An 18,126-nucleotide genomic window follows, 5' to 3' on the forward strand; every position below is an offset into this window, starting at 1 on the left:
ATCTGCTCCAGAGCAGATCTGAGTCCAGAGCCATCTGGACCAGTTGCTGTCCGTGCCTGGGGTGGACAGCTGTCTCCCTGGGAACTGCTACCCATGTCCCCTCACTTCTCTATTGGGTGGATCCGTGGTCCTGTGTCTTCTTTTTTCTTGGTTTATAGTTTTTCACCCTTCGGGATCCTCCTGACAAAGGATGCTTGGTAGGTCAACATTTTGAGACCGTGCTCACCTGACCACGTCTGTGCTCAGGCAGAAAGTTTGTCCTGGCATAGAATTGTAAGGCATAAATCTTATTTATATTTTTTCCCAGATTTTTTTAAGGCCTTGTGTTGTAACATCCAAGGTTGATTTTCTCTCTGGAAGGTTCTAGAATCTTCTGCTTGTCCCTCACGTTCTGGAGGAGCGTGCTGACATGGCCTTCCTTCATCACGACGCCCAGTTCTCCATGACCCCCTCCATGGGGAACTCATGTCCTCCGGCACTGAGAAATGTTCTGAACTAATCAGCGAAGATTCCTCCATCTATCTTCTCTTTAGTTTTTTCTGCAACCCCTCTTACTTGAACATAGGGTGGGCCGGTCCTGTTCTATCATTTTCTTACTATCTGCATTTTCTGGGATGTTTTTCTTTTTTGATACTTTGTAGTTTTTCTCACCTTTATCTTTCAAAACATCAGTGGATTTTATTTGTAACATTTATTTGCAACATTGTCACAACCAAATTCTTGACTTCTTTTTGTTTTCTTAATATGCCTTTTCCCCCTCTGGTCCTGTTGTGCTTTTGTGAGTGTTAACAATTTTTGAAAAGCTTTCAACCCTGTGACTCGTGTCTTTCCTGTAACTTGATTCCCACCCTCCACCCCCATTTCTTTGTCTGTTTTGGGTTCAATTTTCCGACAGCTCGTAAATTTTGGTTGTTGGCTCTTGTTCAAGGACGAGGGACTGAACAGGTGGCGGGGAAGCTTGGACCGAGCGGGTGGGGCCTGGAGGCACATTCTGCAGAGAGGGCTTTCCCGTCTGCAGAGAGGGAGGCATTCTGGAAGTCAGTGGAGGAAGGGGGTCCCCGCATTTCCATGCAAATGTGCCTTAATCGCCTCCACTCCCCGAGACCCTGTCCAGAGACCCTCCAGAGACCAAACCTCAAGCCTCCTTTGGGGTTACAGGTGACACCAGCCGGGCTATGGGCGTGGGGTGGACCCGGGGGTATAGCCTTTGGGAAGCAGACGTGTGACCCATGGTCTGTAGATTGTCCCTCCCTCCTCCCCACCTCTGGATGCCCGGGGGCCTCTGAATTCCAGCCACTTATGCTGCAAACACTGGGGTACATCTCACCTGACCCCACGGCCAGTGAGGGCTCAGCTTTCTCTGGTCTGCTAGTCCATTACCGACCGTCCTTCGGTCTTCCAGCCCCCACGATGCTTTTCTGTTGTGGCCTCTTTTTGTTCTGGTCTTTTAGAGAAAAAAAGAAAGAAAGAAAGAGAGGGAAGCCAGACCCCCTCCCATTTGGTGGTGCCGGGGAGCCAGAGGAGGCCGTGTCTGCACCCCGCATCTTGATCTGACTCACCTCTCCACTTCTGGCCTCACCTCTCTTATCAGAGTCCTGAGTGGCGGGAGGAGCCGGGTGTGTTGTAATGGGGGGCAACCTCTCGGGTCATCTTGGTCTCCTTATCTCTCACAGCCCCCACTTCTGCCTGAGGAGCTGGTTCCTCCGATGGCATCTCTAGTTCCTCTTTGTCCCCTGAGGTCCCCTGCCCCTGCCTTCTGCCTCTCGCCCGTGCTCCGTGCTCTCCACACCTGGAGCTGTGCACCTGCCCTGTGGGGCATCACCCAGAGCTGGTTGGAATGCCCCCCCAGGCCTGTGCATCAGAATCCGCATCTCAACTCCACCTCCAGAGCATCGGGGTGCACGCTGCCGTGGAGAAGGGGCCAGCTCAGGCTCAGCTGGACGATGGTGGGCAGTCCTGTGGGTGGGGTCCACTCTGGACTCCTCATCATCCCTGATCCCATCCGTCCCCCACGTCCACCTAGACCACCCACAGCGCTGCTGTGGGTCCCAGACCGAGGGGTCTTTGCATTTCCAACACCACACATTTCGGAATTGCCTGAATTCTTGAGATGTGGAGGAGGGAGGTGGAGAAAGGGTCTGGTCCTTCCTTTGGGGGGAGAGCTGCTTTCGTCTCCAAGTGGGACTGGTCGGCCACCTAGATTCATGATCTGAGGACAGTGGGCGAATGTAGGAGTGTCCTGGGGCAGCCATAACAAAGGACCCCCAACCAGGGGCTTAAACCACAGGAATTCACCCTCCCCCAGTGCTGGAGACCAGACGTCTGAGATGAAGGGGTCACAAGGCTGCGCTCCCTCCACAGGCTCCAGGGGAGGGTCCTTCCTGCCTCTTCCAGCTTCTGGGGCTCCAGGCGTCCCTGGGCTGGTGGCCGCCTCCCTCCATCTCTGCCTCCGTCTCCACGTGGCTGCGTTCTCCTTGTGGGTCTCTAGGTCCCCCTGATCATCTTCTTATAAGAACCCTGGTCCTGCTGGACCCGTCAACCACCCACTTCCAGTGCGAGTCTGTCTTCTCTCAATCAAGGACGCCTTTGATGTCCCTGTTTCCGGATAAATTTGCCTGCTGAGATCGCAGGTGGACATACATCTGGGGGGATGAGGGGAGACACAATTCAACCCATAAAGGAGCCAGCCTCGGGGGAGAAGGCTGCAGGGAAGGGGGGGTGGGGCTTGAACTTGGGAGCGATGACCAGACGGACCGCAGAGGTGGCCGCTGTACATGAGGACCAGGGATGGCCAGGAGGGTCTGAGCGAGGGGACGTGATGGATTTCAGCTGCAAAGGAAACCAGGGGGCCCTTGGCACATGCCACACGAAGATGGGCCTTGACCCCGTAAGCCCTGAGCAGCTACGGAATTGGGGACACAGGGTCACCTTCCTGCCCGGGAGGGCGGCAGGGGTCTTTCCGTTGGGACCGCAGGAGGAAGACGGCCCGGGGGCCATTCACACTCCTGGGGTTAATTCACCGCCTCAGGAAATTGCCCAAGCAGGGTGAATGGTGAGCAGCGCTTAGGACGATGACAAAGAGGAACGGGCAGAGAAAAATGAGAATAGAAAAGCACACTTTTGAGAAAAAGCACGCTGGTTCCAGGGAGAGCCCGCAGCTGTTCCCGTTCTGCTGACCCCAAAGTTTAAGCCACAGACAGAAACAGACGGAGGGAGGGGGGGCGGGGGTCTCTGGCCGGGTCACATGCCCCACCCTCATTGGGTGGGATTTTCAGGGGTGGGGCCCCACCCGGAGACTATAAAAAAGCTGAATCAATCGGGAGAAAGGAAGCTTCGGTTTCTCTTTGGGGAGCCGTCCTCCAGCACAGCTGAGAAAATACGGGGGAAGGGGGAGCCCGGAGGAAGGACTTCCAGGACGGCTGGGCGAGCGCCAGGAGGGGGCTGCCTCCGTCCCCTGGACTTTGCTCTGCGTCCCAGGTAAGACCCCGCTCCGTCTCAGGGCAGGACGAGGGAGAGAAGGCAGGCGGCAGGGGCTGCAGCCCCGGGGGACCCCCAGCATCTGAATACGGCGGGTTCCCCTGAGATACGGGGTTCGTGGGCAACGCACCCCAGATTCAGCATGAGGATGCTGCGTATCTCGCTAAGAATTGTGACAGTGATGTAATCAGTGTTACAGGCTGAAATGGGAACGGGCTGCTGTGTTCAGTTAAAGAGATGTAGCAAGAAAATGTATTTTTGACACTTTTTCACCTTTTTTGAAGTGGCCACTGGAAAATGTAAACATGCAAATGAGGCTATAGGGCTGTTTCTGTTGGGGGGCGCTGGACCAGGCTGGGCAGTGGGCTTGTTCCTGACGTCCAGTGCAGCCTGCCTGGGAGCTGCTTGGGGGCTGGGTCCCCAGGGTCCGTGGTCCTCAAAGCCCTCGTGGGACTCAGTTGGCCATGAAGGGCTTGTGAAACAGACATCCTGCATGGCACCACGATTCACGGTCGCCAAGAGGTGGACACAGCCATCGGTGGATGAACGGACAGACAGAACATGGTCCCCCACGCAGTGGAATATTACTCAGCCATGAACAGGAGTGAAGCACTGACACGGCTACAACCTGGATGGACCTTGAACACGTGATGCTCAGTGAGAGAAACAAACACGAAAGGCCACAGAGTGTGTGATCCCATTTATATGAAATGTCCAGAATAGGGAAATTAGTGTTTGCCAGGGGCTGGGGGACGGAGATGGGGAGTCGCTGCTGATGGTGACAAGGTCTCCTTTTGGGGTGATGAGAATGTGCCAGAACCAGATAGAGGCGATGGTTGCACAACCCTGTGGATGTGCTAAATGCCGCCGAATCGTGCCTTTTAAAAGGGTGAGTTTTATGGGATGTGAATTTCACCTCGACAAAAATATTAATAAATAAACATTTAAAAACGCAGCTCCCTGGGCCTCCCCTCAAGATTGCTGCCCGGACTGAGGTCCTAAGCGATGATGTTGATGGGGGTGCCGAGGACTGCATTTGGGGCAGCCCCGTGACAGGGCACTCACCCCCTGGCTCCCCCAGGGTGGGGGCTCCAGACCCCTGACATTCACCTGGTCATGAGCGCCCACCCCGTCTGAGTCTCTGGCAGGACTTTTGATTCTTCGTGACCCGCTAGCCGCAGCATCCTCCACTGTCACTGGCGGAGAGACGGGCTCACGTCCCCTCCCCCGAGGCAGCAGGGTCCTGAGCCCCGTTCCCCCTTATCTGGCCCCTTATGCGCTGACCCCAGTCCCATGCTCACGTCTGGGGGCTGAGTTTTCTCCAGGCCGGCCCCTTCCCTTCATAATTTGGGGAACAGCCAGCTACGACGACGTGGTTAGTGCAATTTGGCTCTTTAAGGGATGTGAACATCTTCGAGAGGGGAAAGATGCCTTATGGGGTCAGCGTCACTACGCTGGACCCCCTCTGTGTATGTGGGGGCTTGACTCACCGGAGCAGACAGGAACCGATGCCCACTGCCCCCGGGACACAGTGGGGCTGCTGGACCTGTCTTCATTAAGTAAGGTGAGTCCCAGGCCATCTTGTCATGTATTTGTTTAAAATTCTGATCTTTTCCTCATCATGCATTTATCACTTTGAACTTTTGTAAATGTTGCGCTAAAATGTTATTTATCGTGACGATGGGTTGGGGGCACCCCCTTCAACTTTGTGCCCAATGCCTCGCTCTCCTCACCCTAGTCCCTGCATTACAAATGGATTATGAGATATCTGTCCCTGGATGGGTCCCGAGGGACAGGCAATTCTGGGTCTTCCCCATCCCCGTCTCCTGGACGGGGGTCTCTCGGCCTGCCCCCGGGCTCAGCGGGAAGCACTGTGCGTATCAGCATCTTCTGCCAGATTTGTGCAAAAGTTGGCACCTGTTGGAGACCATTCTCGGTCCCAGTGTTGAGACGCAAAATCTGGGAGCCTCAGGACTGGGTGGGGAGAGCAGGTGAGACCCCCGATGGAGTCCGGGTTGGGTCCCACGATGGGGGACAGGAAGGCCCAGAACGAGGTGGGGAGAGTCCGTGGCCCCGATCTTCCATCCCAGCCAAGTTTCTCCAGGTGGAGTGGCCTGGAGGGGGTGCATTTTGTGCACAGAGAGCCTGACCCCTGGTGAAGGGGGTGGCCCCCATGGCAGGCGAGGGTCTGAGGCTCTGCTGTGGGGTCGTCTACTTGTGTGGCAGCCACCAGTCGGCCCCCACGGCGCTCGCGACATTTACAAAAGAAGCATCAGGGTGGGGAGGAATGAGGGTCCACCAGGAGACCCTGATGCTGACGGCCGGGGTGGGTGCAGAAGACCGGCCAGCTGGGTGAGGGTCCGGGAGGGCCAGCCTGCATGGGGGCTTCATGGGGACCCTGGGAAACACTCCCGGCTGGGACGCTGGCACAGCCCAGCGTTCAGTTCCTGTAACTCGGTCCGTTCAGGAAATTTGGTCTGCGTCGATTTCAGACTTTTAATTAAACTTCCTTCCACGGCTTTGTGATCAAAGTGTTTCCTGGCACTCGGGTGGCGTGTGCTTTCCCGGTCTCTGGATGAGGCTGGAGCCAAGAGCGTGTTCAAACCCCGGGGCGGGGGCTGACATATACACACAGATGCACACACGTGCACACACACACAGGCAGGCACATGCACACAGACGTGCACAAGACACGTGCGCACGCACACACGTATTTGCACACACAGGCATATAAACACACAGGCATGCACACGTGTACACACATGGATATGCACACACGTACACACACGCATCTGTACATGTGTGCACACACAACCGCATGCACACATGCACACGCACGGGAGACTTTCCTCCTAGACGTCCTGGAATGTTGTTCCCTAAGGGCTCAACAGCCTCCCCGCCTCTCTCCTCCACCCCAGAACCACACCCCGAGGTAATGCTCTCTTCTCTTCCAGCACACGCCCTCCCTCCCCAGGGACCTGCCTTCTCCATGGCTTTCCTCTGGCTGGCCGTGTTTCTGATGCCCGTCTCCTGCCTGCTGCACACGGACCAGGGTAGGCACCCGGGGAAAGCCACGTGCGTGAGGTTTGCGGGTCTGTCGGGTGTTGTTTTTCAGATACACTGTTTACTGTGAGATGGCTGTAGATTCACACGCAGCCGTAACATGTAATTCAGGGAAGAGGATCATCTTGCAAAACTGATACAATGTCACAGCCGGAATCTTGAGGTTGATACTCTCAAGATGCCGGGTCTTTGGATGTAGCTTGGGCGCCAGGACCGATCGCTTGCCTTCACCCAGGATTATTATTCCGGTAGGAAATTGTGTTCCACCTGTATCATCCTATTCCTGGGTGGGGTCGTTGGAAAGCCCATGGTTATGAGCTGAATTGCGTCCCCACCAAATTCATATGTTGATGTCCTAACCTTCAGAACCTAGAGATGTGAGTTACTTGGAAATAGGGTCTTTGCAGATCTGATTAAGTTCAAACAAGTTGCTTTCTTGTTTTTAAGCCCATGCAAAATCCCATTAGAACCACAGAGCGCCAAGCTCTCTCTGTGCCAGGAAATGGCACTTCGGCCCTAAGCCAGGCAGCCTGGGACGTCGACGTCACTCATCTGCAGAAACCACTGTGTTTTCGGATGACCGCGCCTCGGCCAGCCAGAGCAGCCACCTGGATAGGCAGTGTGTTCCCTCCGTGACCAAGGACGGAGGCCACAGTCTGTGCCCAGTCAGAGAAAGGTTGCAGCCTTCGGGTCCCCTTCAGGATCCATCCAATGTCCTGGGCGTCTTTACGAGTCTTGCTTTCCCTGGGGGGATAAATGCGTAGTTCAAATCTCCTAAAGGAGACATTTTTTTTTAAACCCGAAAGGCAACATGTTTTGGGGGCAAGTCCATCCTGTTTTTCTCCCTTGCATGATGGAGATTGACAGACGGAGCCAATTAGGATTTCCTTGCTTTCCGTGAAGCTCGCAGCAGATTTAATCGTCATGACGATTTAATGAAAGATAATGAGATTCAATAGTAACACGGACTAATAAGGTGGAAAAGGATGACTAAGATCCCTGAGCGGTCCAGGCCCATTTCCGGCTGTCAGTGTCCGGCTGCCCTTGAGTGACAGCTGCGGCTGATGGACGTGGGGCAGAGAATATCCCAGGGGACGCCAGCCGGCTGCTTGAGGAGGGTCCCCGAGGTGGCAGGGACCCCGGGGAAGCTCTCGGCTCTGTGGGCACAGAGATTTGACATGAGAGGGTCCAACTGGATGATCTTCACGGCAGTCTAACCTCAGGTCCCACAATATGCAGGCGTGGACCGAGGTTCTGTAGCCCGCTCCCGAGCTACCCAGCCATCCCCAGGGTCTCAATGACTTGAGTTGCAGTAACAGTCTCGATATCTTGTAACCTTTTAGAAGTTCATTCTTTCCCCAAATCATAGTGGAATTCGGGTGTTTTGTGGGGTGGGGTGGGGTGGGGGGTGTATCAGTCTCCTGGGGCTGCTGTCTTTGTCAGCTCGGGCAGCCGTAACAAAATACCAGACTTAAATGACAGACATTTATTTCTCTCAGTCCTGGAGACCAGACGTCTGAGGTCAAGCGGTCGCAGGGCCGCGCTCCCTCCGGAGGCTCCAGGGGAGGGTCCTTCCTGCCTCTTCCAGCGTCTGGGGCTCCAGGCGTCCCTGGGCTGGTAGCCGCCTCCCTCCATCTCTGCCTCCGTCTCCACGTGGCTCCTCCTCTGTGTCTGTGTCTCCTCTTCTGTCTCTGATGACGATACTGTCACTGGATTTAGAGCCACCCTCTTCCAGGATGAGCTCATCTCCATCCTTCACTCAATCACGTCTGCAAAGAACTTGTTTGCAAACACGGTCCCATTCTGAGGTCCTGGGGGTTAGGGACCCAGCATGAATTTGAGGGGGACACAATTCAGCCCACACCCAACAACAAGAGACTCAGGAGGTCTGGGAGGGGCCCCCGTGCCCCAGGTCCCAGTATCAACTGGACTCCTCTCCCAGTGCCTGTCTTCGTCTGCCCTCCTGACCCAGGGCAGAGGATGCCGCCATGTTTGTGGTCACTTCAGGCCCGGGGGTGTTCTAGAATCACTGACCACAGGCAGGAAGTGAGTTGTTCGAGTCTTAAGGAGAAGTGGTTAGTCCTCCACCATTGAGTCTGAATTAGCTCAAGGATTGTCATAGATTTCTTTCCTCAGGGTAAGGAAGTTTTCTTCCATTCCCAGTTTCCTGTGTTTTTAATCCCAAATGGGTGTTAAATTTCTTTTCTGCTTCTGTCTCTTGATAAGATCATCAGTTTGCTGTTAATAGGGTGAATGGTATGGATGGTTAAGACAACCTTGCGTTCCTGGAATCAACCTCTCGGCTCAGGAGGTATTATTACTAGTTTTATTTATTGCTGGATTTTATTTCCCGATATTTCGTGAAGGAATTTTGTGTCTACGTTTATAAGGGATATTGGACTCTGGTTTACCTTTAACGTCTTTGTCTGATTTTGGTATCGGGATAACGCTGGACCCATAAAATGAGTCAGAAAATGTTTCCCTGCTTTTCTCTTCTGAAAGTTTGTGCACGTTGATACGATTTCTTCCTTAAATGTCTCATAGAATTCGCCAGCAAAGTTATATGTGCTTTCTTGATGGGAAGGCTTTTCCTTACATCTTCTATCCCTTTAGTATTTATTGGGCTATTCAGATTTTGTATTTCTCGCGTCAGTGTTGTTAATTTGTGTCTTTCAAGAAGTTTGTTCTTGTGCTCTGTTGTTGAATGCATTGGCATAAATTTGTTCAAACCGCCCCCTTATTAGTCTTTCAGAATCTACAGGATCTGTATCATTGTCCTTTCTTTCATTCCTAAAATTGGTCATTTTTCCCCTTTCTTTTTTTTCTTGATCAGCCCAGCTCGAGGTATTTGAATTATATTGTTTTTGCATAGAACCAGCTTTCGGTTTTCCTCACTATCTATATAGTTTTTCCATTTTCTTTTCCATTGATTTTTATTCTCTTTATTATTTTAGGGAAGCTTTTTTAGGTTTAATTTCTTTTAAGGTTACTTTCCTCTTCTTTCTCTAACTTGTTAATATGGAAAGTTAGATTACTGAATTTAAACTGTTCTTCTTTTCTGCCATAAACATGAAATCTTACGAATTTCCTTCTGAGCACTTCTATAGCTGCACCCCACTTTTTTTTGTTGTTTTCATTTTTCTTTAGTTCAAAACATTTTCTAAATTTCCTTGTGATTTCTTCTATGACCCATGTGGTAATTTAGAAATGTGTTGTTTCATTTGTATATGTTTGGTATTTTCCAGATTTTTTTTATTGATCTCAAATTTAATCCTATTGTAGTCAGAGAATATACTGTGAATGATTTAAATCTTTTAGAATGTACAAGGACTTCTTTCACATCCCAGTACGTGGTCTATTTTAATTAATCTTCCCTGTGCAACTGGTAAAAATATGCATTCTGCCCTTATGGACTATGCTGTTCCATCAATAAGGTCAAATTGATTGATATTTTTTATCAAGTCCTCTGTAGACTTACTGTTTTCTATTTATTCTATCTATTTGAGAGGGGGGTTATGCTTATGCCTTACGTGTTTTGAAGCTTTGTTATTAGGAGCATACATACTAGGATGAAGTGGCCATTTTATCATTTGGAAAGGTCCATTTTTATCCCTGGAAATACTCCTGGTCCTGAAGTTTATTTTGACTTGTATTAACATAGCAATTCCAGGTTTTATATGACTAGAGTTTCCATAAAATGTGCTTTTCTATTATTTTAAATTAAACTATATTTAAAGTACCTTTGTTGCAGACAGCATACTGTGGGGTACTTTTTTAATCGAGTCTGACAAATTTTTCTTTCCATTGGAGTGTTTAGACCATTTACATGTAATTATTAATATGGTTGGGTTTAATTCTACCATTTTGCTACTTGTTTGCTATTTTTCTCAGTTTTTCTTTGTTTTTTTTCCCCCTCTTTTCCTGACTTCTTTCCAATTAACTATTTGTTAGTGTTCAGTTTTTTTTCCTCCATTGGCTTTTTGGCTGTCCCTCTTTCTTTCACTGATTTTGTGGTTCCTTTGGGTTTAAAGTGTGCTCCATTAGTCGATCACATTCTATCTTCAAATGTTATTCTCCTTCACATTTGATGTAGGAACCTTGAAACGGTATACTTTTACTTCTCATGTCATCCTTCATGCTCTGTCACACATTTTACTTGTACACATCTTGTAAAGCCCACAATACACTGTGATTATTTTTATTTTAAACAATCACCTTGTTTAAATATTATAAATGAGGAAAAAGGTTTATATGTTTACCTACACATTTACTATTTTGGTGGACATTCCCTGTGTATTCCTGTTCACTTTCTTTTTGCATTTCTTTGTGCAGGTCTGAGTTTCCCTCTGGTGTTATTTTCCTTCAGCTGGAAGAGTCTCCATTAACATTTCTTATAGACCTGGTATTCCGGCAAGAAATTCTTTCAGTTTTTGTTAGCCTAAAAATGGCTTTACTTCACCCTCCATTTCTTGCTAGATATAAAATGCTAGGTCAGCAGGGGATTTTGTGATGGTTATTTTTCTTCCAGCATTTAGAGATGTCATTCTCCTTTCTTCTGTTTTCCACTATTTCTACTGAGAAATCAGCGATAATTCTTATCTTTGTTCTCTAATATGTACTGTGTCTTTTTTCCTCTGGTAGTCTTTGAGATTTTCTTTACGCCACTCTTTTTTTATGCAATTTGATTGTGATGTCTCTTGGAATTTGTTTGTTTTTTGTTGGTACGTGTCTGTCTGTGTGTCTCTGTGTGTGTATCTTGTGTAGGGCTTCTGAGCTTCCTGGATCCACGGGTTTATAATTGTATTAGGTTCGGAAAATTTTCAGCCACTATTGCTTCAAATATTTTTCTCACCCACTTGGGCCCCAGACAAGTATACGCTCACCCACTTTGTATTGTCACACAAGTCACTGAGGTTGTCATTTGTCAGCCTTTTTCCCTTGAGTCTCCATCTTTTTTCTCTTGGGTCTTCAGCGTGGACACTTTCTATTGCTGTGTCTTCAAGTTCACCGACCTTTTCTTCTTCAGGGTCTCATCTGATTTAAGCCCATGCAGGGAGTTTTTCGTTTCAGATGTTCTATGTTCTACCTCTAGAAGTTCTATTTGGTTCTTTCTTTTTTTGTATCTTCCATTCCTCACTGCACTGTGTTCATCTTTTCCTTTAAGTCCTTGAACATATTTACAACAGCTATTGTAACATCCTCATCTGTTAACTTCATCGTCTGTCATTTATGAGACTCTTTCTATGGACTGATGTTTCTTCCTGGGCACAGGAAGCACATTCCTGCTTCTCTGTATATCGAATAACTTTTCATTGGGTGCTGCATGTTGTAAATGATGGGTTGGTGACAGCCTGGTGTTTTGGTCTTCCTTTAAAGACGTTGAGTTTGTTTTGTTAGCCGATTATTTTATTGGCGGATCCTTGTTTTAAAGCTTTTTCAGGGTGAGTCTGGAGTAGCTTTAGCTGGCACTTGTTTCTCCCTGACACAAAGGCGTACTTTTCTGGGGTCTCTACTAACGCCTTTTGTATTTAGCAAGGAATCTCCACCCTGTCTGGTTGGGACTTGAATGTCTCCCACCTCCAAATTAACTCTCAGGATTGCTCAGCTCAGAGTGTCAAGTCATTTCTTCACAAGTAGTTTTCAGAGTCCTGCATTGCCTCTTATCCAACATCTGAAAGGAGTCGATTTATGTATTTTGCCCAGATTTGCAGTTGCTTATGATGAGAGATAAATGTGAGACTAGCTACTTTATCATGACTGGAAGAGTATTTCCCATCATCTATAGCTTTTAAAAGTGTCTCAGAATGGAGAACACTAGTTCTTCATTCTCTTCTTTCAGAACACTGGAGAACGGTGAGTGTGTTGCAGGAGACAATCTCGTGCATATTTGCATTGATTTTGTTGCATTTGTCTTTACAGATTTTCTTTTTCTCTTTTTTATTAAAATGTTTTATTTGTGAGCACAACCATAATTGGGTGGAGAATAACCACTCTGAAAGAGCATAGGTGGACTTTATTGAATAATTAATGACAAGAAACTCCCTTTTTATGTCATTTTACACTATATATATGTGTATATATATACATACGTATTTTTATTTATATAAATATAGTATTTATAAAAATAAAATGTAATATTTTTATTACTTATATAAGTGTAGTATTTAGAGAAATAACCTCAAATATGATAAAAGCATGCTAAAACTAATATTTACTAGAACATCACTCATATCTGTTTTAATGATATGTAGTGTTTTTTGGCAGAGGGGAATGTAAATTTTGAGGCATAATAATCCATTAAAAATGACATGTTCAACTTATAAGCAATTTCCCAGATGAGTTTTTTTAAGGAATAAATTAGGTTAGGAGAATATAATGCCAGAAACCCAGATATTCATAGGGTTCGGTCTTGCTCATCCAACTAGGTTATTGATCTTGATAACGCATCATGGGACTTACAGTTTGTAAACTGTATAAAAGTTTATAAACAGTCATTTTCTCTAAGTCCTCCAAATGAAGGGTCACAGACAAAACCTGAAAAAGCATCCGATGTACCTTTATAGCTTTGAGTTATTGGCACAATGTGATTGAGTAACACCTCCTACATTGTTAAGCGAGTCATTGACAAAATACATTGAGTCCTGCGATCTCCTTCCACGTCGACACTGTGGCACAGAAATATATGCTTTGGTTACATTTCAAAACTTAATCAAACGTATGTACTCTGGGAGATTTCCCAACAATATTAGGATTGCCCAAACAGTCTGTAAACTAGGTAAGAAAATGAATATCACCGCGTAATTATTGGGCCTCATATTTTATGAAGTACAGCAAAATATATATATATATTATTGCAATTTGCAAGCCATACCAAAATCCCAGTCTGGATAGGAGACTCTGAGCTGGATAGCCAAGCCAGAATTTGTTCTCAGCGAGAAAAACGTTCTGTGAGATACCTGGTCACGGAAGGTGAATTTTGCATGAACAGGGATGGCAGAGGGGGTCTGCTTTTCTGACTTGTTTTTTCTATCATTGAGCTCGTGAGATCAATAAGGCAGTATTGCTTCACGGCCTCTGCCAGCTCCTGGGGCTTTCTCGTCTGTGTAGAGCTCCACTTCCCAAGGATACAGGCCAACTCAGTGGGAGAAAGGCATTCCCATCGAGATACTGGTTTAAGTATCTTGAGTGTCTCCTGACTCTAACCCATAAACATTTCAGATGCAAACTCACCAATTAAGAACTTAAGGATGGAGCCGAGAAGTCGAAGATTGACCTGGGACCTCAATGGAAATGTTACTGAAATTAAGTGTGTTGAAAATCCAAATTATCCCATAAAGGTAAGCCATATTCGCTGTGTGTAGCGTGGTAGACATTTCCCTCTCTTTCAGTAATCTGACACCAGCAGAGTCCAAAGGTTAAGTCCGTCTCTGGCACCACAGAGACCCGGGTTCTGTAGAATGTGGGGTGACTTGATTGCAGGCAACCCCGTGGCTCAGGGTTCCTCATCTGTCAGACGCCTAAGATGGTACCCACATGAGACGATTGATGTGAAAATGGGCTGAGATACGGCAGGAAGACGACCAAGCCCGACCAAGAGGGCACGCTCAGAAATCACTGTTCCCCTCATCACCTGCCAACCCCCATCCGACTCCCCCGCTGTGTCCTTTCCTGGCTTCCGAGGTCTTGAGAACTGTGACAGATTGCATGGGCAAGCCGTGGTGGGAATCCAAACCACTTACAACTCAAAGTGCCTCATGAGGTAGAAGCATCCATCACTTCCTTCAGAATAAACTTGTTTCCTCAAATTACTCTTGATTTAACCCACCCCAAAACACAGCCCTGGATTGGTCTGCTAGAGCTGCCAGAATGAAGAATCCCAGACTGGGGTCTTAAACAACAGGAATTTATTCCTGGAGGCTGGAAGGCCAAGATCAATGGTTGGTTCCCCTGAGGCCTCTCTTCTTGGCGTGTAGATGCCGTCTTCTCCCCGTGTCCTCACAGGGTCGTCCCTCTGTGTGTCTGTGTCCTCATCTCCTCTTCTCATAAGGACACCAGTCCTATTGGATCAGGACCCACCCTCACGACCTCAGTTTACCTTCATCACCTCTTTAAAGACCCATCTCCAAATACAGCCCCATTGGAGGTTAGAATATCAACATACAAATTTCGGGGGACTCAATCCACTCCATGACAAACCCCAATGGGGTGTTCATGGAGCTTGGCAAGTTGACCCCACACTCTATCTGGAACAACAGTTGCTGAAGAAGAACCTAAGAGATTTAGATGAAGGCGGCTAGTGATCAGGGACTGACCCTCCCACATATCAAAATGGGCCGAGAAGCTTCAATCACCCTGTGGGTGAGTGTTGACATGAGAGTGGACAAATGAATTAAACGATAAATAGAGTAAAGATTATAGTTTAGAAACAGAAACAGGCATTTGGGGGAATTTTCTATGTCATTAAGATGAGATTTCAAATCAGTGGAGAGATGAGGGACTATTAATAAATGGTGCCAGTACAATATCCAGAAGGGACTAAAATTAAGTTGATGCCTACTTTACCCCATAAGCCAAGGGAAATTAAAAGCATTAAAGATCTAGATGTTTTTCTAACTGTTGAAGGAGTAGAAGAAAATACGCAGGACTCTTTCCAAATATCGGACTCTCTTGTGATTCCCTCGTCTGCCGCGTCCCCATGCTCACGAGGTGGGGGCCACAGCTAGCTCTCGTGAGGACAGGGACCACCCAGTTCTCAAGGTGGCTCCCCAGACACATCCCTTTCACCTTCTTGAACCCGATTCTGTTGCGGTATACCTCCACGTCTCTATATAACACGCTGGTGTCGCAAATTCTTGACTCTTTCAGTTTAGGCAAAATTTGTGGCTTTTCTCCTAAGGAACACGAGGCTTCGATCTCTGTTTCCTCTGCCTAACTCATCTCTCACGTGTTTCCCATCCTCCATTCGTTCTCCTTCTCCTCTCCCTCAATAAACACGTATTTATTTTCTTGTTTGTGATGCTAGTCACCACCGTGCCATGTGGTTAACTATGAATATTTTCCCCTTCCTGCACAAGTGTTTGTTTCTCCTGAATTTAACAATTTCCTTTTTGCGAATGGTCTTTATCTGTTTGCCCCATTTTTCTTATATCCATCACACTTTAACATCACACTCTGGGTCAAATGGCTACGTCGCCTTTGAAAACATTAAGGCATCCTGCAAAGTGTGTCCTAGGACCTTTGGGTCTCTTTCGCTTGGACTGGCGTCCTCCACCATGTCCATCCACGAAGGCCAGCGTCCTCGGGCTGACGGCTGGTCTCAGAGACAGTGCCCCGCAGAGCTAAGGCAGGAGGGGACAACATCATTTTGCCCCCATAGTTTGTCATTGTAAACTTTCTTTTAGATAAATTTTCAGAGCTGGATTCCTGGGACAAAAGATAGGGAATATGTGATGAGTCTTAACATGAATTATCTGAGAAAGCTTTATAGCAGCATCAAAAATGCACAAGAGTGCACATTTTCCCGAGCTTCAGACGCATTTCACAACCAGTCTGGGTGAATCTTTCGTAGATGTGGTTCACTCTACATGGCTCTCCTTTATTTCATGAAGACTCTGCCTACGAATCCGTCTGGGTCTTGGTGTTCTGTATTTATATTAATTTATTATATAATGCAGGTATGAAGCTAGAATATGTCATCATTTGGATCAACACTTTCCACTACGTTTTTCTTTAATCTTTGTTTCACAGAAGTTTTCACTTTTTTAAAACAATTTTTCCATCTTTTCCATTGCAATTCTTTTATCACTGTATTCTTAGAAAAAGCATCATCTCTCTCTATTAATACATAAATGGAATTATTTGTATACAACTTTTTCTATACTTTTTGTAAATTAATAAACTTCTTTTTTTTTTTTTTTGGTGAGGAAGATCAGCCCTGAGCTAACAACATGCCAATCCTCCTCGTTTTTTTGCTGAGGAAGACTGGCCCTGGGCTAACATCGTGCCCATCTTCCTCTACTTTATATGGGACACCGCCACAGCATGGCTTGACAAGCGGTGCATTGGTGCACGCCCGGGATCCGAACCGGCGAACCCCAGGCCACCGCAGCGGAGCATGCGCACTTAACTGCTTGCACCACCGGGCCGGCCACTAAACTTCGTTTTTTAGAGCAATTTAAAGTTTACAGCTAAATTGAGAGGAAGGTACAGCGATTTCCCACATACTCCTGCCCCCCTCCCCAACATGCACAGCCTCTCTCATTATAAACACCCCCACCAGGTGGTCCGTTTGTCACAGTTGATGAAACTACATGGACATGTCATCGTCACCCAGAGTCCGTAGTTTACATGAGGGTTCACTCTTGGCGTTGGACATTCTGTGGGTTTTGGCAAGTGCATAACCACATATTTCATACAGAAGAGTTTAACTGCCCTAAAAAAAATCCTGTGCTCTGCCTGTTCATCCCTCCCTCCTTCCTCCAACCCCTGGGAACCACTGATTTATTTACTGTTTCCAGCTTGTCTATATCCACAAAACAACTTGCTGGGATTTTGACAGGAATTGCATTGAATCTGTAGATCAACCTGGCAAGAACTACAGTTGGGTTTTTTAAAATTTATTTTATTGAGGTCATATCGGCTTATAACATTGTGTAATTTCAGATGTGCATCATTATATATCAGTTTCTGTGTAGACTGCATCGTGCTCACCACCAATAGTCTAGTTTTCATCCGTCACCATACACATGTGCCCCTTTACCCCTTTCACCCTCCAATCCCCTTCCCCTCTGGTAACCGGTAATCTGTTCTCCTTGTTCATGTGTAAGTTCATCTTCCACATATGACCGAAATCATGCGGGGTTTGTCTTTTTCTGTCTGGCTTATTTCACTTAGCATCATATCCTCAAGATGCATTGATGTTGTTGCAAATGGGGCGATTCTGTCTTTTTTATGGCTGAGTAGTATTCCATTGTATATACATATACCACATCTTCTTTATCCATTCATCCGTTGATGGGCACTTGAATTGCTTCCATGTCTTGGCTATTGTGAATAATGCTGCAATGAACATAGGGGTGCATAAGCCTCTTTGGATTGTCGATTTCATAGAACTGCAGTTTTTTAAAGAAACCTAAATATTATCAATATCTGACTAGGTCTGTTCTCTAAACAACTAATCAATGACCCTATCCATCTTAGGCAAAAAACAACCGCTATTGTGAGTTTCGTGCGCTTCCCTCATGCAAAGCAAAGAACTACACGGTCAACGTCACCAGCGGTCAGAGCTTCTCGACGTCGATTTTGTACCCCGAGCAAGGTGACGGAAAACGCTCTTTCTGGGTTTGCTTTGGTGTCAGTCATCCGTGCGTCTTCTCAGTATGAAAGTAATTACTTTTAACTCGGCCGGATCTGCAGGGACGCGCACCGAGTGAGAAATACACACACCGAGAGAGGCGTGTGCCGTGTGATTTTATTCCTGTGACCTTCTTGAGGTGATAAGTCCGTAGAAATGGAAGACAGATGGGTGGTTGGCAGGGCTGGGGGCGGGAGGGGAGTGGGTGAGGTTATAAAGGATGGGGGATCCAC

The 18,126-nt window shown here is 47.3% G+C and overlaps 1 protein-coding gene across 1 annotated transcript in view; it reads left to right on the forward strand.

Moving 5' to 3' along the window:
• LOC147911595 (interleukin-3 receptor subunit alpha-like) overlaps positions 1-18,126 on the forward strand; it is a 62,503-nt gene that overhangs the window by 27,539 nt on the left and 16,838 nt on the right. Inside the window, exons 10-12 of the mRNA XM_087427931.1 lie at positions 6,432-6,530; positions 13,759-13,877; positions 17,740-17,852. Coding sequence (XP_087284057.1) covers positions 6,432-6,530; positions 13,759-13,877; positions 17,740-17,852 — 331 coding nt within the window. The remainder of the gene's footprint in view (positions 1-6,431; positions 6,531-13,758; positions 13,878-17,739; positions 17,853-18,126) is intronic.

This window comes from Ceratotherium simum, chromosome Y (assembly GCF_057802395.1).
Source record: "Ceratotherium simum simum isolate JZ-2026a chromosome Y, ASM5780239v1, whole genome shotgun sequence".
Classification (NCBI taxonomy): Eukaryota; Metazoa; Chordata; class Mammalia; order Perissodactyla; family Rhinocerotidae; genus Ceratotherium; species Ceratotherium simum.